The 19,039-nt window shown below is 51.0% G+C and overlaps 3 protein-coding genes across 7 annotated transcripts in view; 1 reads left to right on the top strand and 2 right to left on the bottom strand.

The window, feature by feature from the left end:
- The first annotated feature begins 5,194 nt into the window (after window positions 1-5,194).
- On the top strand, window positions 5,195-10,665 carry TMEM150A (transmembrane protein 150A). 2 transcript variants are annotated; one of them, XM_044663050.1, is made up of 9 exons: window positions 5,195-5,276; window positions 5,885-6,052; window positions 6,599-6,646; window positions 7,042-7,128; window positions 7,509-7,576; window positions 8,237-8,364; window positions 8,607-8,784; window positions 9,132-9,302; window positions 9,997-10,665. In XM_044663050.1, coding segments are annotated over exons 2-9 (747 nt in total). In that variant the 5' UTR covers window positions 5,195-5,276; window positions 5,885-5,987; the 3' UTR covers window positions 9,999-10,665. The 2 variants fall into 2 exon arrangements, with proteins under 2 accessions (XP_044518985.1, XP_044518984.1); XM_044663049.1 differs by lacking the exon at window positions 9,997-10,665 and having other exon boundaries at window positions 9,132-9,974.
- Window positions 9,931-13,922, bottom strand: LOC123236680 (E3 ubiquitin-protein ligase RNF181-like). 3 transcript variants are annotated; one of them, XM_044663052.1, is made up of 6 exons: window positions 13,040-13,922; window positions 12,464-12,597; window positions 12,098-12,213; window positions 11,583-11,657; window positions 10,885-10,978; window positions 9,931-10,291 (listed from the first exon to the last, which is right to left on the bottom strand). In XM_044663052.1, the coding sequence occupies exons 1-5, from the start codon at window positions 13,123-13,125 to the stop codon at window positions 10,919-10,921; spliced, it is 471 nt and encodes a 156-aa protein (XP_044518987.1). In that variant the 5' UTR covers window positions 13,126-13,922; the 3' UTR covers window positions 9,931-10,291; window positions 10,885-10,918. The 3 variants fall into 3 exon arrangements, with proteins under 3 accessions (XP_044518987.1, XP_044518986.1, XP_044518988.1); XM_044663051.1 differs by lacking the exon at window positions 9,931-10,291 and having other exon boundaries at window positions 10,856-10,978; XM_044663053.1 differs by lacking the exon at window positions 9,931-10,291 and having other exon boundaries at window positions 10,856-10,978; window positions 12,098-12,207.
- Window positions 13,923-15,466: 1,544 nt separating this feature from the next.
- Window positions 15,467-19,039, bottom strand: part of LOC123236677 (E3 ubiquitin-protein ligase RNF181-like) — a 19,008-nt gene continuing 15,435 nt past the window's right edge. The window contains exons 2-6 of one of the 2 annotated variants that reach the window (XM_044663048.1): window positions 18,196-18,329; window positions 17,821-17,930; window positions 17,176-17,250; window positions 16,685-16,750; window positions 15,467-15,923 (exon numbers count right to left, since the gene is read on the bottom strand). In XM_044663048.1, coding sequence (XP_044518983.1) covers window positions 15,684-15,923; window positions 16,685-16,750; window positions 17,176-17,250; window positions 17,821-17,930; window positions 18,196-18,329 — 625 coding nt within the window. In that variant the 3' untranslated portion in view covers window positions 15,467-15,683. Of the gene's footprint in view, window positions 15,924-16,684; window positions 16,751-17,175; window positions 17,251-17,820; window positions 17,937-18,195; window positions 18,330-19,039 lie in introns of both variants that reach the window. The other variant, XM_044663047.1, reaches the window with a different exon arrangement.

Genomic DNA, 19,039 nt, shown 5'->3' with positions numbered 1-19,039 from the left:
TCACTCAAGTAGTCAAACTGATCTGATAGCGGTTCCTCCTAAGCTCCTGTCTCTAACCCCTAGGTCTGGATATGGACCAGCTTCCCCTCTGAAATTCCCTCACTTCTGCCTCACAGCGTTCCTAGCTTCGTTTAAAGAACAACTCAGGTGAAGCCCATCAGGACTCCTATCCCTCTGAAAGATTTCAGGACCAAGCAAGAGTTAGAAAATATTACAAAATGTAAAATAAATAATTTTGATTAAAAAAAACCAATGCAACCACAATTAGAAGGGAAGTAACAAATTGGGGAAAATCTTTATAACAAAAAACTCTGACAGAAGTCTAATTACTCAGATATACAAGGAGTTAAATCAATTGTACAAAAAAGCAAGCCATTCCCCAATTGATAAATGGGCAAGGGATATGAAAAGGCAATATTCAGATAAAGAAATCAAAACTATCCATAAGCACATGAGAAAGTGTTCTAAATCTCTAATAATTAGAGAAATGCAAATCAAAACAACTCTGAGGTATCACCTCACACCTAGCAGGTTGGCTAACATGACAGCAAAGGAAAGTAATAAATGTTGGAGGGGATGTGGTACAATAGGGACATTAATGCATTGCTGGTGGAGTTGTGAATTGATCCAACCATTCTGGAAGGCAATTTGGAATTATGCCCAAAGAGCGATAAAAGACTGCCTGCCCTTTGATCCAGCCATACCACTGCTGGGTTTGTACCCCAAAGAGATCATAGATAAACAGACTTGTACGAAAAATATTTATAGCCGCGCTCTTTGTGGTGGTGGCAAAAAATTGGAAAATGAGGGCATGCCCTTTGATTGGATAATGGCTGAATAAATTGTGGTATCTGCTGGTGATGGAGGAATTGTGCTGAAAGGAATAATGAACTGGAGGAATTCCATGTGAACTGGAACAACCTTCAGGAATTGATGCAGAGTGAAAGGAGCAGAACCAGGAGAACCTTATACACAGAGACCACAGAGACAGATCCACTGAGGCACAATCAAATGTAATGGACTTCTCTACTAGCAGCAATGCAATGACCCAGGACAATTCTGAGGGACTTATGAGAAAGAATGTTATCCACATCCAGAGAAAGAACTGTGGGAGCAGAAACACAGAAGAAAAACAATGGCTTGATCACATGGGTTGATGGAGATATGATTGGGGATGTAGACTCTCAATGATCATCCTAATGCAAATATCAATAATATGAAAATAGGTCGATCAATGACACATGTAAAACACAGAGGAATTGCTCCTTGGCTAGGAGAGGTGGGGAGGGAAAGAACATGAATCATGTAACCATGGAAAATTATTCTAAATTAATTAAATGAAATTAAAAAAAAAGAATTAGCATGGGAAAAAGTACAAAAAAAATGATTCCTATGCCTCCTCGCTCCCTTTTGTGATGAGCATATTTCTCTGGAACCTGCTTCAAGCAGATATTTAGCATTTGCTCATTTCCACATTTATTGGATCTGTCTCTATGCCACCTCCATAGATTTTGGGTTGATAGGAAGCTTCCTGAAGGTAGGGTCTGTTCTGATCCCAGCACCAAGCCTTCCTAGCACATTAATGCTGGTTGATTTGAAAAGAACCCTGGTTGGAGAGCTTTCTCAACAGCCCCATCCAACTAGTTCCAAGCAGGTCTTTGTCCCCTGCGGTGTTCTCTCCCGGCAGTTTAGCTCCCTTCTACAGAAGACAAACAATGCAGAGATTTAGATGGCTACTTCTGCATTGTAGCTAAGGATCTATCACAGCCATTCATGCAATACTGATTAGGAATCTCCAATAGTTTATCCAGAGTTAAGAGAAAAGACCAGATATCAATCCCTTGTTTAAACTACCTTCTCTGTGTCTATAAGAAGCAGCTGACCTTAGAGCCAGGAAGAACCTGTGTTCAGCATCTCTCTATGTGGCTGTGTGACCCAGAGAGAGTCCCTTAATGTCTCAGCATTTGAGGCAATTCTCTAAGGCTAGATGTTGCACAGAATGATGATTCCTTTGAAAGGTTTCCTCTGGGATTTCACCTTTGAAACCACAGATTCAGGCCCTATCTCTCAGCCTTTGTGTACATATTATCTCTCCAATGGACTCAGATTGAATCCAGCTCCTCTCCCCTAGCCCCAGGGCTTCCTATTCTTTCCTGGCTTTGTTCTAAGTGCAAAGCCCTGGTCAAAGAAGCTTCAGGTCAACCCTCTTGCCCAGGCTCTCTTTGCACCCTTTTCATCTGTGTATTTTAGGTCTGGCTGAACAAAGCAGGGTCCTTGGGACTGACCTGGACCAAATTCAAAAGCTTCTTCTACACAATCTCGGGTTCACCTCTAGACAGCTAGACATCTTGGATCCTAGGCACCCAGGGTTCCCTCGTGAGGTACCACAGCAGACCCAGGTACAAGAAAGAAAACTGGGGTGATGTTTAAAAATATATTTTATATACGGTCAACCTTGAAAAACACAGAACCACCAAAGTAGTTAGAAAGAACAAGCCTTTAGCCAGGCCAAGGAAGACGATGCTCTAATGGCCACCACACAGAGTCATGCTCAAAATACCAAACAGAGACAAGCTCTGGGACTTTGGGAACAACGTCGTCTCTGGGAAAAGGCACCATGAAAGAGGATTTTCCAATGAGCTGAAGAACTCGGAGTCTTATATATCTACACTTTGGGGGAATATAGGACAGGAAGGACACACTGAGTTGATGACAAGGTTTGGGCAAGAGGCTGTAACCCAATGCTAAGGTGACAGGAAGTGGCTTAGGAGAGGCTAAGAGGACAAAACGGATACTTGAGGGTTGAGTATTTCTATCACTCCTGTTCTGGGAGCCAACTGGATGCTTGATGGTTCACTGTTCAGTCCAAGACCAAGGTCAGTCTGGGAGTTCCCTGAAGGCAAGTTCCCAAGGGACAAAGGTAAATTTGGAGGTTCCATGAAACCTCCAAAGTTGTTGATGCTCTTTACCAAGTTTCTTTTTTAGAAATAGTTCTAAAATCTGGGTGGAAACCATAGAAGAAATAGAGGGGTAAAGGGGTACAGCAAAAAGGCCTGGCATCTGGAGGCAGGACCCGAGTTTGAATCTCGATCATACCCCTTTCTACTTGTGTGTCCACAAGCAGATGACATATCTGATTTTCAGCTTTGTCATCTGTGAACCAGGGTGGGAGGGGTGAGCTCAATCACCCCTCCAGCTCTAAACCTTTGAGCCAGTGAGTAATTTCTTCTAGCCCTTCCAATGAAAGCATCTCCAAGGACAAACATCTCTACTCTTAGTCACTGGTAGAGCCTTGAAGAATACTTACACCTGAGTTTTCAGTTCCTTTTCCCAAGGTTTTTAGATCCTTCTGTGCCCCTCTTCCTCTTCCTGTTTCCCAGCATAGAGCTTTTATTAACCCTTTCCTCACCTATCAGAATTCAATTCAACAATTCAATGGAATTATATAAAGCTACCCTAGGACAGCTAAATGGCACAGTGAATAGAGAGCAGAGCCTGCTGTGTGGCCCTGGGGAAGTCAGTTAACCCGGTGTCTCAGTTTACTCATCTGTAAAATGAGCTGAAGAAGGAAATGGCAAACCACTCCAGTGTCTTTGCCAAGAAAACTCCAAATGGGGCCCCAAAGAATGGAATACAACTGAGCAGCAATATCAAAATGTCCTAACAAAAGAAATAAGGCTGTTGACAATCTGTATGTTTGGAGGGCAAGCCCCTGGCAGGCAGGGCTCTGTCCGTGGTATTAGCTTTCCAACCATGCCACATACCCACGTTTAAAAATAAAACACCATAATGCTGAATCACCACCACACGCCCCACAAGCCTTCCAGCAGGTTCTCTTCTCTAAATCAGGTATATGCCCCACTCAGGGACAAAAATCCAAGCAAAGGCGGGGACAGGCTGTGGCTATAACCATTTGTTAGAGGTCCTCCAGGAGGTAGACTTGTAACCTCAGAAGATGTCCCTGGAGAAGAGAGAGGGATGCCTTAAAGGGGGTGAGGGGTAGAGGAGTATGTCAGCATTTAGGGAGTCCTAAGACACTGGTCCAGTTAGGGGTGGGAGGAAGAGGAGGAGGAAGAGGGAAAGCATTTCTTAAATGCCTACTAGGCTAAGCACTTTACAGACACTCTCTCATTTGACCTTCCGGGGAGGTAGGTGCAGTTATTGCCCCCATTTTATATTTGAGGAAACTGAGGTGGGAGAGTGACAGGATTTGCCCGAGGTTGAGTTTGAAAATGTTCCAAGTTCACAGGTTCATAAAATGTCACCACTGGAGGGGACTTGGAAGGACTACGGAGACAGTGTAATGCACTGAGCTGGAAGAGACCATTGAGGAAACTCAAGAAAAGAAGAGGGAAGCCATTTGACCTGGTCTCAGAGCTAGCAAGTATGGGGGTTGGGGGAGGGATTAGAACACAGGTCTTTCCCAGGGCCATGCACCTCTGGAGGCACAGGAACTCGAGTGGGATCCCAGGAGGCTGCTTGCTGCCTGGGCCAATTCTCTTTCCCACTCTGTACCTCCGTCTCTTCATCTGTAATAGGAGAGAGTAGGGTCCCATAAGCTGTGAGATCGCTTCCAGATATAAATGGATGCTCCCAGGACTTCAGAGAGGATCTAGCCCAAGGGGAATTGAAGTCATCCGCCGCTGTCACAAGGCCTGGATTCAAATCCCTCCTCTGCCTCTTACAACTTGGGTGATCTGGGACAAGTCAGTTAGCTTGCCTGGACCTCAGTTTCCATCGCTGTAAAAAGAGGAGTTAGAACCAGATGGAGTCTGGGATAAGATCCAGCCTCCAACGGAATGAGCAGCATCAAGGCAGGCCAGGGTAGGGCTGGGGCAAGACCTTGGGTCTCCCAGAAGACCCTCCCTCAAGACTCCTGGCCAAAAGCAGCTTCCCCTACCCCACCCCCACCTCGTCCCCCAACATTTCCATACGGGATTCGGGCCCCCGGGGCCGTCCAGTCCCGCGCTGCGGGGGGAGGGGGGAGGGAACGGCCCACCAAAGCCATTGTGCGGGGGCGGCCAGGGCCGCCCGCCCCCCCAGCAGCACCGCCCCGGCGTGGGGGGTGCCGGGACTTGTAGTCCCGGGCCGCCCCCCGCCCCCCACGCCTGCCAGCGGGAGGACTCCAGGTCCCATCGGGCGGCGCGGCGACGGCTCTGGTCAGAGGGGCGGGGAGGGGAGGGGAGAGCAGGGACCGGCCCCGGCTCTTTAAATCCTTTAAAGGGCTGTTCAAAGGGACGGCGGCTGAGAGCAGCGCTTGGGGGGTCCTGCGGCCGGTAAGAAGGCAGACCAGGGCGGGGGGGGGCCCAGCCCCTCATCCCAGCCCATTCTGGCTCTCTCGCGTCCACCGCTATAGCTCTCGGGGTGCAGCCAGGGGAGGTCCAGACGGGAAGGCACTTTGGCGGGGGTCAGGGGTCCCTCGGTCCTCGGGCAGATCCCCCCGACCTACATCGCGCAGCTGGCTCCGATCGCCCCTCTGGCCTCCCGCTATCTTGCCCAGCGTCCTTGCTCAGCCCTCGGCGCCGGCCTTCCCGGGCCTTTGTTAGCGGGAACCCTCTCACCACCGTCGCGGTCCGGAAGGTCTCGGGCCAAGTCTCCCTTTGCCCCTGGGAAAGTCCTCGGGCTCTGGGATGCCCCTAGGGGGAGTCTTGACCCTAGGCATCAAGGGGGACCCCGTCCAGATGCCGCCGGCCGCCGGAGGGCTGGAGGGGCACCGTTAGGGGTGAGGGGCATGGGTGGGGGGCGCTATTGGATGTCAGGAGGCATGTGCACTGTATGTGGGCTCAGGCCGTGGCCAGGCTCAGCCTGTTCCATTGGCCAGGCTACCCCCCCACCTGCTGTTCCGGCGCAGTCCCTTGACCTACTTCACCCTTCTCTCCCCCAGGCTGATGCTTGTGGTTGAAGTGTCCTGAAGTAGCTGGGCCCCCTGCTTCACCCACTTCTGATCCTGCCCCCCCACCCCTTCCCCACCCTGGCTCCCCTCCCTCATGACCGCCTGGGTCATCCTCCCTGTCAGCCTCTCAGCTTTCTCCATCACTGGCATATGGATTGTGTGAGTAAAGGAAAGAGAGAAGCAAGGGGGAGGGGATGGGAGGGGAGGAGAAGAGAGAGAGGGGAGTGGGGGAGAGGAGGCCATGAGGCCAGGAAGATGGGCCAGAGCCAAGGAGGAACAGGAATGAGGCAGGACAGAAGAACAGCTTGCTCCCACACACAAGGTCCCTTGTCCTGCTGTAGACTGTGGTGTTGGTACTCAGAACTGCTCGGGGTGTCTCCATAGCCTGGCCTAGTGCCTGGGCACAAATTCCCAACTACCCACCACTCTTGGGACCAACTGGCACCATTGGCACTAGGCAGGACAGCACTGCTTTCCCTAAGCCTGCTCACCAGGAGTCACTGGAGAGAGAAGACCAGTCGAGGCCAGGACCCCAGGCTTTAGGGTCATTGTCATGGCCAATGCTCCCCATGATGTCTAGCCATATGGTATGGGGAGGGTTCATCGAGGCCAGACTCCAGAGAGGCAGGCTAGGTGGGTGAACAAAGTCAGTCAGGTGAAGAAGCCAGGGAGCAGGGCAGGTAATACCCCTCTTCGTTCTTACAGGTATGCCATGGCAGTGATGAACCACCATGTGTGTCCTGTGGAGAACTGGTATGGGGAACAGTCCTGGCACCCTCCTTCTAAAGGCTTCCTCCATCTCTGCTCCTTTTTTGGGCTCAGGGGCTGGCAGGAGTCAGATGGCGACCCTGGGCCTTACTGCTGTCTGATATTGGCATCACCTGCCCCTTCCCCAGGCATGGCATCTTGCCTACCTACCTTCCCTTCCACCAAATCCCACTTCTTCCTTCCCCAACCCCTTATCCCTGCTGGTTTCTATCTCTCAAGGATAGTGGAGAGGAAGGGACTCTTCTCTGCTTTTGGTGAGGGAGGGCTCGTGGGGGGGAGGGCCTGGAGAAGGCATACTCTAACCTGGCCCCAGGTGAAGGAGGCAGGCTGCCCAGAATCCACTTTGCCCCAGTCTACTCCCTGTCCCACCTCCCTACCAGGTCCTACAATGAGTCCTGCCCCACTGACCCCGACATACAGGGTGGTCCCAAGAGCTGCTGCACCCTGGAGGATGTTCCCCTCATCAGGTGAGGCCCCTGAAAGGGGGCAGGGTATAGGTTGGGAAGAACATGGCATGGCCCCTCCACCCCAACCTACTTCCCCACGGTATGCCCCAGTATGGTCTTCAGTCCCTTTGGGTCCAAGGAAAGCTAGACCATCTGGAATCTGAGACTACAGCCTGCTGCTGCTGCATAACCCCTGGGGCTCTCTTTAAAAAACAAAACAAAAAAAACCCCTTTATTACAGCCTTCATAGTGGCATGATAAAATGTGCCAGCCATTGAGGGTGAGATTAAAGCCTGGATAATAGGAAGAAGGGTCTTGGAGGAATGGGTGAGACAGAGTGGGGAAAGCCACCTGCCGCTCCTGACTGCCTCCCCCCCCCTTGGCTTCCTCCCCTTTTCCAGTAAATGTGGCACATATCCCCCTGAGAGCTGCCTCTTCAGCCTCATTGGCAACGTGGGTGCTTTCATGGGTAAGTGCCTCCTCAACATTCCTTTCCCACCCATCTATGGCCCCTCTTCCTACCCCCAGCTCCCATGTAGGGAAGGGCTCTGCCCTGAGACCTTCTGGCTGGAGGGAGCCATGGATCCCCTGACACATTTGCTGCCACTTTTTGGGTCCTGATCAGGTGACCTGATGCAGCTCAGATGTGTGAAGGTCGGTCTTGGGGGGGGGGTAGGGAAGCGTTTCTTTTGCTTCACAAAGGCTGATGTTGCTCATTTACCTCATCCCTCCCTCTAGCCTAAGTCCAAGAAAGGGTGGTTTATTATCAACCCTTCAGGAGAGGGTTTATCATCAACCACCCACCCCTGTCCATCGCTATCTAAAAAAACTGATTGGGAATTCTTGGGTGGATCTTGGTCTCCTTGGAGCAGGGACAGCAAGGCCCTGGACCGATGTGGCCTGGCCTTCCTTGGAGATGTTGCCCACTGAGGTTTGGTGGAGGGAGGAAGGAGTTTGGGGATCTGTTGATGTTCTACATCCATTAAGACTCCCGAGTCCCTTGAGAGCAGAATCCGTTCTGCCCCCCTCTCTCTAGAACCTAGTATAGTGCCAAGCCCACAGAATAAGAAATGCTGTCTGACTGCCTGCAGCCCTGGCCCATCAATGCTCTTTGCATCCTTTCCCACAGTGGCACTGGTGTGTCTTCTCCGTTATGGCCAGCTGCTGGAGCAGAGTCACCGGTCCTGGGTTAACACCATGGCCCTCATTACTGGCTGCTTCAATGCTGCTGGCCTGGTTGTGGTTGGCAACTTCCAGGTGAGACTATTTTCTCTTGAGCGTGGATTGGCCCCACCTGCTTGCTCCCCTGCCCTTCTGAACCATCCCCTGAAACCTGGGGGGGGGGGGTGGCAAATGCATCACAGCCCTTAGGTTCTTTGCCCTGGTAAGCCATGGAAGAAAAAGCAGCATTTTGTCATAGGTCCCGCCTTCGGTGATGGGTGAAATGGGGTGGAGAAAGGGCAACTCAGGCTAACGCCTTCTCTTCCACATTGTGTCAGGTGGATCATGCCAAGTCCTTGCACTATATTGGGGCAGGAGTAGCCTTCCCAGCAGGGCTCCTCTTTGTCTGCCTCCACTGTGCCCTCTCCTACCATGGTGCTGTGGCCCCCCTGGACTTCGCCATGGCTCACTTCCGCGCCGTACTCGCCGTTATTGCCTTTGTTGCCCTGGTCCTCAGTATCCTTCGTTGGGCTGCTCCTCGGAGAATGAGGGAACCCCAAGAGAATCATGGTAGTTAGGAGTTTAGAGGGCTTTGCAGGTCGTCCTGATCCTCACAGCAGCCCCAGGAGATAGACATTATGCTTGTTATACCCTAGGACAGATGGGGAAATTGAGAAGTGGCTGGCACCCCGGGTGGGACAGCTGTGGTCCGAGACAAGATTCAGATGCATCACTGCTCCCTGGCTTCTTCTAGGCTCAAGGGGAAGGAAGGCCGAGGGGGATGGGTAGGGTAGGGGCGTTCAGCACCTCAGCCTCTTGCCCCCCAGCCTCAGTGTCTAGTCCATTCCTTAACCTGGCCCCAGGTGGCATCTTCTTCATCCACGAAAGCTCCCAGCTCCAGCACGTGGCTGCCCTCTCTGAGTGGGTTTTCGTCATCGACATCCTGGTCTTTTATGGCACCTTCAGCTACGAGTTTGGGGCCGTGTCCACAGACACGCTGGTGGCTGCCTTCCAGTCTGCCTCCAGCCGGGCCTGTAAGTCTTCAGGGAGCAGTAGTACCTCCACTCACCTCAACTGCACGCCAGAGAGTATTGCCATGATATAAAGCAGGACGGCCGGCGGGGGACAGCTGAGCACACCCCTCCGGCCTCCATCCTCCAGCTTCCTTGGGTTTCTTTTGTACCAAAAAGATTATTTTTTAAAAAGAGAAAGTATTACTGATGGGGTGCATCCTCCCTTTGGGGGAGGACCCATCAGGTCCTCAACTTGACACCTGTGCCATGAAAGAGCAGCGTCCCCTGCTGGCTGCCTGGGGGACAACCCAAAGTCTGCTCAATCCCAGCCTATTGTTCCGAGTCCGTTTCTGTGTCCTTTTGTTTTGTTTTGTTTTTTAAGACACTCCCTGTCCTCATTTATTCACCCATCCAGCCCTTATGGTGCCTTCTGCTCCCCACTGGTTCTGAGGCCAGGCCACTGGAGTCTTTCTGCAGGAATTTTGGGGGCTGGGACAAGGCAAAGGGAATAGGAAGGAGGCAGCTAGTGGGTCCCCCTCCCCAGCGCTCAGCACATGCCTATATGGGCTCGGCCCTCCAGACTGCTGAGACTTCCTTCCCTTTGCTCCCTGCTTCCTTTAGGGCAAATAACACAGCAGAACCACACGGATATTTTAGTACTTTTTTATATCTATTAAAAGTCTAACTCTTGAATGTTTTGCCATCTGTTTTGAAGAACTGAGTGTCTGGCTGCACGAAGGACTTTTCCTCAGAATGGAAATAAAGAAACCAGAATGTCTTGGTTTTAGGAAGAACAGCGATCCAATGAAGGACACTGAGAGCAGCCAGGACAGCCAAGGACTTTGAAGATACCACATGAAGGTGGAGGAAAAGGGACTGGAGATGTTTGGAGATCTGAGGCCCAGGGGAACCCTGAGAGAGTTGTGTTCGATTGGCAAGGGGAGCAAGGGGAGGAGGGGTCTCTAAGAGGGCAGAGCTTGGAACAATGGGAGGAAGTTGGAGAGAGGCAGCTTCAGGCTTAAAGTCAGGAAAAGTAACCATCGGAGCTTTTCAGAAGTGGAATGAGATGCTTTGGAGGCCGATGCTTCCTTGGGTTACCCACTCACACTTGGATGTCTCCATTACTGCTTGTTCAGGGCCTGGTGGGCCTAGAGAGATTTCAGCTCCACATCCAGCTCTAAAAGTGTTGTGAGCAGGCCCACACCCCAGCTTTATCTTCTAAGCTGATTGCCTAGTCTTTCCCATGAGGGTCATTTTCCTACTCTCAGCCTAGAGAGTAGGTACTAAGGTTTTCTGGAAAAGGGAAATCGGGGATTCGAGACCTTGGCTGGTTCCCCAAAGACTGTTCTTGGAATGGGGCCTTAATCTATGGTTTTTTCCTCTCCCTCTGGACTGAGTCTTTCATATCTGCAGCTAGCTCTTGAGGAATGGGAGAGAAAAAGAGCAACAAAGGGGCCCGAAGCTCCCCCCCCCCCCCCCCGTAGCAGGGATGCGATGATGGAATGAAAGGGTTAGGGAAAGGGAATGCTCCCCCCTTCCAAGGCACAGATCCTCCCAAGCAAAGGTATGGCTGCTTAGGGTAAGGAGACAGTTTAATGGATACAAGGAAAAGTGTTGGGAGGGGGAAGGCAAGCCTGTCATGTATACATGGCTCCATGGAGGTATTCAAGGCGATGCTGCTGCTGCTGCTTTCGAGCCTATGAGGGGGAAAAAGGGGAAAGAGTGAGGATGACCCTATCTCATAATAAGGTCTAGAACAGTGATTCCCAAAGTGGGCGCCACAGCCCCCTGGTGGGTGCTGCAGTGACCCAGGGGGACGGTGATGGCCACAGGTGCATTTGGGGGCAGTGAATAACTGTAAGGGGGCGGTGATAGTATGTGACAGGGGGCACTAAGTAATATTTTTTTCTGTAAAGGAGGCGGTAGGCCAAAAAAGTTTGGGAACCCCTGGTCTAGAAGGTAAAAAGGGCCTAAGGAATGGAGGCAGGGTTACTTTACCCAGACTCCCTAAGAGAGGTCTGTCCTACGAGAAGTACAGCTCTCCAAACTTCCCTAGGAAGCTGAGGACTTGGCACCTTGACAAGCCATGTTCACTTGCAGGATTTCCATTGATCCTCACAAAAGCCGGGAGATCCTCTATACCCAGGGACTCAGAGGTTCCACAATCTCAAACTCCACAATCTCAAACTCAAGATCTTTGGACTCCTAGGTTATGACTAAATGTAACCCCCACTGTGTGAAGTGCCAGCCCAGTTCTGCCCTAGAGCTCCCAGTTCCTCTCCCCCCCAAGTCTGTTCTTACTTTGTCTTTCTTATGTTCTTCATATTCTTCATTGTCTGTGGGCAGTTCACATCTGCACAGTGGGCAGGAGTTGGTCTGAGGAAACCGGGGGAGTGACCAATTAGATAAATATTTATTAAATGCCAGGCACTGGGCGCAGGTGTCTGGGCTACAAAGACAAACAGTTCCTGGCCTTAAGGCGTTTGCATTCACTTGGATGGGAACAACTTTTACATAGAGAAATAAATACCAAGTGATAAGGAACTGGGAGGATTGGGAAAGCCTATAGGGAGGCATTCTGGGAGCAAGCTAAGGATTCCAAGAGGTAGAGGAGGGGAGGACAGCTTAGGTAAGCGGTACTTCTGGGTATGATTCTTTTCCCCCACCCTCCAATTTCAATTCTTTTGGCTATAGCTCATAAGCTGTGGACATATCCAAGGATAAGACTTAGATCTGTGGATGTATGAAGTAAACAAGTGGTGGGGGAAATAGGTATGAGAGATGGCAGGGGAGCAAACTGCAAAAATTTCCAGTACCTTGCCCAGCCAGGGCAGAATGCAGTCTGAATGAAAGAGGTGCTGGCAGGGCATCTCTAGGGCTGTCTGTCCTTCTTCAAACTCCACAAGGCAAACAGGGCATTTCAGGCCTTTGTCTGAGAGGAAAAGTCTTATTAGTTTTGTTACCCCTTCCCTTCCACATGTGCCCAAACCTTGCCACTCCAAGCCATTCCAGCACTGCGGCCTCAAAAGCAGTCTACTCTCCTTGCCTTCATGGGACTCCATAGAAATTTGAGGTGGGGGGGAGAGAAGGGAGAAGTAGAGGAAGAAGGGGTAGGGCTCTGACCTGGCTTTTAAGAGGTGTAATGGGAAGCAGAAAGAGATGGGGTGAAGGAGGGCCCTCACCAGCCTGGGCCCCTGTAATGATGGCTTTTGGCAGATTCTGAACAGCTCTCTTGGCAGCAGGAGGAGGCAATCTGTGGTCCCAGTCAGTGAAGTCAGCAGATGCCAACTCAATGTCCATTCCATTGAAAAGTGTCCTGGGAAAAGGATTTGGGGTGGAAAGGGGAGAGCTGTCAGATTGGGGCAGTGATCCCCCTTTCCTAGACCCCATTTATCCGGATAATTTTCAACTCCAGGACCCTGATGTCTCCCAAAGTTGCCCCTCCAGTACTCTGCACTTCCAATTGCTGCTTCCCTGGTCCCCGGCACCCCTAGGAGCCTCTCGCTGGCTCCACTGATAATGTCCTCTTCTGGCCCGGGAGCCTTCTCGGACCCCCGAAGAACACAGGGATCATCCCTCCTCGAATCCTCGATTAACACCTCTTCCACCCGCTCCTCGGAGCCCGGATTAAGGTTCCCTCCACCCTTCCTCGGAGTCTCTATTAACGCCCCCTCCACCACCCCTCCGGGGTCTCGATTAACGCCCCCTCCACCCCTCCGGATCCCGGGATGCCAGCCCCGGCGATGACCCCCGCGCACCGCGCCAACTCCAGGAGCGCATTCTGTCGGTACTGCTCTTCGGGCACCCCCGGCTCGCAGTCGTGCTCCTCAAAGTAGGACGCCATGGCAACCCAGAATCCGGGCCGGGCCGGGCCGGGCCGGGGCCTCTGACACAGCGAAGCGGCACGAAATGATTCCACCCTTCTCTCCTACGCAGGCCAATGGAAGACAGACCTCTGTCCCAGCGTCCAATAAGTACTGAGAGAAGGCGGGCTCCACGCCAAGTAGGGGCTGCGAGACCCCGGAAACCCCAAAGTTACTTTTCCATTCGTCGTCGTGAATCAGGTGGTCTGAGGCTCCATCCAATGGAAGCAGCCCGCGATTCTAGGCATTCATTGGCTGCTGGCAGCAGGAGGCCGAGCTAGGTAGGGCAGGTTTTCAGGTCGGGGCTAGGCCCTCTTTTGCTATCTCAGTACTGCCCCCATCTGCTCGATGCCTTCTCCTGCTAATCTCCCTGGAGATGCAGCTTGGGTCCCTCTCCTTCAGGAAGGCTGCCGGGATTCCTCGTTAATGACCTTTGCCGACAGTGCCATTCCTTTCCTCCCTGTCTTTGGGTCGCACTTTGCCCCCCTCACTTCATGGCGTCGTAATATTTGGATGGGAACACCCAATCCAACTTCTCCATTGTTGGATGAAGAAACAAAGTAGCATGTCTATCATTTGAATTCAGGCCCTCTGACTCTTAGACTCTCAGTTAGATCCTTGAGGACTTCCTTAGTCTCTTCTTTAGAATTCCTAGCAGTCTCAGCCCAGCGCTTGGCCCATAGGGGGCACTCGATAAATATCGATGAGGGGCAGCTGGGTAGCTCAGTGGATTGAGAGCCAGGCCTAGAGACGGGAGGTCCTAGGTTCAAATCCGGCCTCAGACGCTTCCCAGCTGTGTGACCCTGAGCAAGTCACTTGGCCTCCATTGCCCACCCTTACCAATCTTCCACCTAGGAGCCAATACACAGAAGTTAAGGGTTTAAAAAAAAAAAAAAAAAGGTAAATATCGATGAATTGATCTTTCACACCCCAACCACCCCTAAACTTGGCTACGTGGACCTCATCAGGGTAGCCTCTCACTAAGGCAGGAGTTGGGGGCACTCTGCTCTCTCTAAGCACCTTTATGCCTAGGGTGCCACAGGGCTGTCATGGAATAAGAGAGGGAACCAAGAGAAGCCCAGAAGAAAAATGCAGAAAATCAGATTTCCCATGCCACCTGGCTGAAATCCCAGCCAGCATTTGACATGCATTTATTTGATAGGTGACTAATGCTGGCAGCTCCGTCTATTTGCTGCTCATCTCCCAGGTATCATTAGCTGAGGCACTAGCCCCAAGCATTCCCACCGCACTCTCCACCCAGAGGGTGCCGGGAAAAAGATGCCCTTGATCCACCCTGCAGCTTGAAAGAATGCTTTGAGAAGAATTAGGAGAGGAAGTAAGTTTGAAGATTAGAACAAAGATAATTGCTCGTTTCTATTCAGTATGTTAAACTTTTTGTTTGGAGACCAGCCCTAGAGTCTCTTCCCTCATTTTTCTGTAAAAGGTAAGGAGTAGCCGAGTTGTGCCTCATGCTATTAGACATAACATGTAAGAGGTTCAGAAAAGGGGGATGATCAGGGTTTAAGAAGGTGGAATGGGATTGTTGTGGGAGCCAGAGGCCTAGCCTGAGAACTCTCTATACAGCAGAGGAGTCAAACCAGGTAAAAATGTACTTAGGGCATATTTAACAAAATAAATTAAAATTTAGATAATAATACATTTTAAAATGTGTAAGTAGCCCTCAAGGCTCTTTATATACTGATTAGCACCCCTCTTTTCTATTTGATTTTGATACCACAGCTGCACAGTGTGAAGGGCCCACCCTAAAGCTTCCTGGAGAATCTTGGCTTTAGAATAATAAGAGCTCAGAGGCCATTTAATTCAGCCTGCTTGTTTGAGATAAGTGACTTGCCCAAGGTCACAAGGGTAGTAAGCAGTGGAAGTGGGCTTTGAGCCCTGGCCCTCATCTTTGCACTGTAGCACACTGACTCCTGGGGAGGCTGTCTCTTAGTATGAGGAGCGAGGGGAGAAAACTCTGGATCTAGAACAGTGGTTCCCAAACATTTTTGGCCTAATGCCCCCTATCCAGAAAAAAATATTACTTAGCGCTCCCTGTCACATACTATCACTGCTCCCTTACAGTTATTTACCGCCCCCAAATACACCTGTGGCCATCACTGCTCCCCTGGATAGCTGCAGCACCCACCAGGGGGCGGTGGCATCCACTTTGGGAATCACTGACCTAGAAAGTCAACAATGGAGACTACTGGATGTCCAAGTTGGAGACCTTTGAGAATGGGAAACAGGTTTCCTAATAAATCTTATTGCCCCAAAAGGGGAGAACCTCCCCATGGCGCTTCCCACAGAATACAGACTCTTATCTTTTACCCAAGAGGGGCTTTTATTCAGCTCTATGTAGCAAGGGGGTGATTTAGCTTGTACCCCTGGGGGGAGGGGGTCATCGTGCAAGGTACTGCTGGTGGAGTCAAGTCCACCTCAGAGAGCTCCCCAGGGTTTCTCCAACTCCAGCACCAACCACTGTTCCTTAGTGGGGCCCAATGGTTTGGGTGGGGTGGCTTCTCTTCCGCCCCCAGGCTTGTTAGTCTCCTGGCCTTGGATCAAACCCCCAGCCTTTGGCAGTGGCCCCCTGATGCCACGCTGTTGCTGGGTTATGAAGGTTCCCAGGACGCTCCGTGGTGGCCACAATGATCCACTTCAGAAGAGGCAGCATTAAGGCTGTGATGATCAAGCCCAAGAAGAGGCGGCACCGAATGTTCCCATCCAAATCTGCCCAAGGCTGCTTAAGGGCCAGGGCCTTGTTTGCCCTGGCAAAAGCATTCTGGAATAGCAGGAGCCAACAAAGGTTTAAGGATGTGGATTTGAGAAGTGCTCAGTTCATCCAAACCCAAACCCTTTTCCCCTGTAACCTCCAGTGCAACCCTTCTGTCCCCAAAGTTCTCCTCTTACACCTAGACTCCACCTTCCTCTTAAAACCCTTGATGTGGAAGGGACTTCAGAAGGAACCTGGGCCAGCCTGAACCTGAACACAAATCTTCTTCAACATGCTAGATATTTCAGATTGCCACCTCCCAGCATGGGAAACTCACTACCTCACAAAGTGGATGATTCTATCCCTGGAGAGGTCAAATTATTTCATGTTTGTCTTCTGTGGCACATCCTTCCCCTCCCAGCTCACTCCCTACCTCATGATAGTTAGACCCAGGGGTCACCTTTCCAACCCATCTGGACGGATGGGTTATCTCTGATATAGGAATAACCCTGAGTGCCCTGGGGCCACCAAGCATGGAGTAATTAGGACCCAGTCCCCCTTGTCCACAATCAGCAAGCCTCATCACCTTTTAAGCACTGGCCCTTTTTGATCCTATACCCCCTACATCCTTAAGAAGCCCCACCTTCACAGGTCTTCAGCAGCCTCAGAACTGCTAGAGTGGAGTGGGCAAAATGTCCAGGTAAGACACTGAGGTTCCTGCCCACCATATTCACATCTTTGGGACGCCCACCCTGAGTGGCTTAATTCTTTACTCTAGCCCAGGGATCCCCTCTTCCCTTCTCCCATCTCCACTACTCCCCAGTACAGACCTGATCCGAGAGGAGACGCTCCCTCCTTTCAGCTGGATCCAGGCACATCTCCGGATCCTTCCCGCTCTGGGCAATAAGGCCCATGTTAGCTTAAGTCCCCACCTCCTGCCCTCACACACATATATACCCCACCAGATTTGCCCTTGGGCTTTAGTCCTTGGGATTAGACTTCTTGGTGGGGAGGATATGACCAGCCCCCTCCCACTTCCATAGAATCAGAAATCTTTAAAAGTGGAGATGATCAAGCATTTCCCTCCCAGGTCTCAGAATGAAGAGGATCTTAGAATCACGAGTTGTGAAGCACTCAAACCCTGGTCTTCTGACATCTGGTCAGAATCTGATCCTCCATTGGGGGAGATTCCATCAGGGTTAATTGTACTCTCCTGCCTACATTATGGCTGGGACAAGGCCTTGTGACTGGGAGAAAGTAATGCCTCTCTGGGGTCTCTCAGGTCTGGTAACAGGGGGAAGTCCCCCAAGCCTGGCCCTACCTTTTCTCTCCTGTAATCTTCATAGTCCTCATTGTCTGTAGGTAGTTCATATCTGCACAGAGGGCAACTGTTGGTCTGGGAAAACAGAGTGGGAATGAAAATGGCCCTGGGTCCATTTCTCCCTCTCCTCCCTTCCATAGTGTCACCTCTTGGGCTTGTGCCTTATGCTCATTTTTAGAAGAAAGCTTCAGGGAAGCTTGGAGCACCAGCCTAGATTCGGGAGTACTCAGGTGGGTCTCAAACACTTCCTAGTTTTGTGACCCCTGGGCAAGTCACTTAACCCCAACTGCCTAGCCCTTGCTGCTCTTCTATCTTAGAATTGATACTAAGGAAGACAGCTGGATGGCTCAGTAGATTGAGAGCCAGGCCTAGAGATGGGAGGCCCCGGGTTCAAATTTGACCTCAGATACTTTGGGCAAGTCAATTAACCTCCATTACCCAGCTATTACCACTCTTCTGCCTTGGAACCAATACCCAGTAGTGACTCTGTGAAGGAAAGTATAATAAACTCCTCCCCAAATCTGCCTTCTGTCTGTCATCCCTGATACTCAAGATCTATAGATGGACAGTGCCACATAGTAGTAGGACTGGGCACCAGGACTGTATGGAATCCCATCCTCATATTGCCCTGGAAATGGTGGATACCTTGCCTAGCCAGGGCACGATGCAGTCTGAGTGAAAGAGATGCTCACAGGGCATCTCCAGGGCAGTCTGTTCTTCCTCAAACTCCAGAAGGCACACAGGGCACTTGACACCTGCGTCTGTGAGGGAAAGCCCATCAAATCAGGACCTGCTTCATCCATTTCCCACCCCAAATCTTCCCAGTGTTGCCTCCTTGTTTGACACCTTGATTTGATTTTTTTTTTTTAACCCAGCCTGGTCTGGAAGATTGAACAGGGAGATGGTTGCATGCTGGGTAGAGGAAGAAGGGAAGGAGGTGATGTAGGCTAAATCAAGCTGAATAGCTAACAGGAAATTGGCATAACTAATGGAGGTCCTTGAAAAAGGGGGCCCCCTCACCAGCCTGGGCCCCTGTGATGGTGGTTTTTGGCAGGTTCTCCACAGCTCTCTTGGCAGCAGGGGGAGGAAGTCGATTTTCCCAGCTAAAGAGCTCACCTGTTGGCAACTCAATGCCCATCCCATTGAAAAGAGTCCTGGGCAAAAAGAAAGTCCCCAAATATGCCAATACATTCAAAGCACCATTTTGTGTGTTTGTGATAGCAGATGGCTGGCTACAAGGCCCCCTGGGCAGGAAACAACTAAGTAATGGCTCAGGAGTGAAGCAGTATATACCGCTAGCTCCAAAAGCAATGACGTCATGAGTGTACAGAGAAACATGAGAGGATTGGTGTAGAGATACAGAAGGAAGAAAAGCAGGAAAATGATGTACACAATAATGACACGAAAGTAAATGAAACCAACTCTAACACAGCTGTGAACTCGGATGGATTTTCATGATCAATTTGACTCTCAGAAGACTGGTGAAGACACACTCCCCTCCTCTTAGTCTGGGAGGGGGAGAGGTGTCCATGGGTATGCAATGTGGCTGGATACACTGTCAGATACTGTTTCTGCTGGCTTTGCTCAAATAGGCTTCTTTGTGGCAGAGAGTTTAATGGAGGGGTGGGTGGGAATGTAAATTAGGAAATGACCATGATATATGAAAAATGACCAAAAAAAAAATGTTCACTGCAAAGAGCAGAAAGGGAGGGTTGAGAGCCACACCAGGGCAGTGGCAGCCCAAACCCAACAATCCCTATCTCCGGCACCCCTTTTCCAGGTAAATCTCAGTCCTGGATTTTCTCTGGAGCCTTCCCCATCCCCCCCCCCCCCCTGCCCTTCAACAATGCCCTCCTCCGGACAC

The sequence above is a fragment of the Gracilinanus agilis genome, chromosome 2 (genome assembly GCF_016433145.1).
Source record: "Gracilinanus agilis isolate LMUSP501 chromosome 2, AgileGrace, whole genome shotgun sequence".
Classification (NCBI taxonomy): Eukaryota; Metazoa; Chordata; class Mammalia; order Didelphimorphia; family Didelphidae; genus Gracilinanus; species Gracilinanus agilis.
Note: the sequence above shows the minus strand (reverse complement) of the source record. Positions and strands in the feature narration are given on the sequence as shown.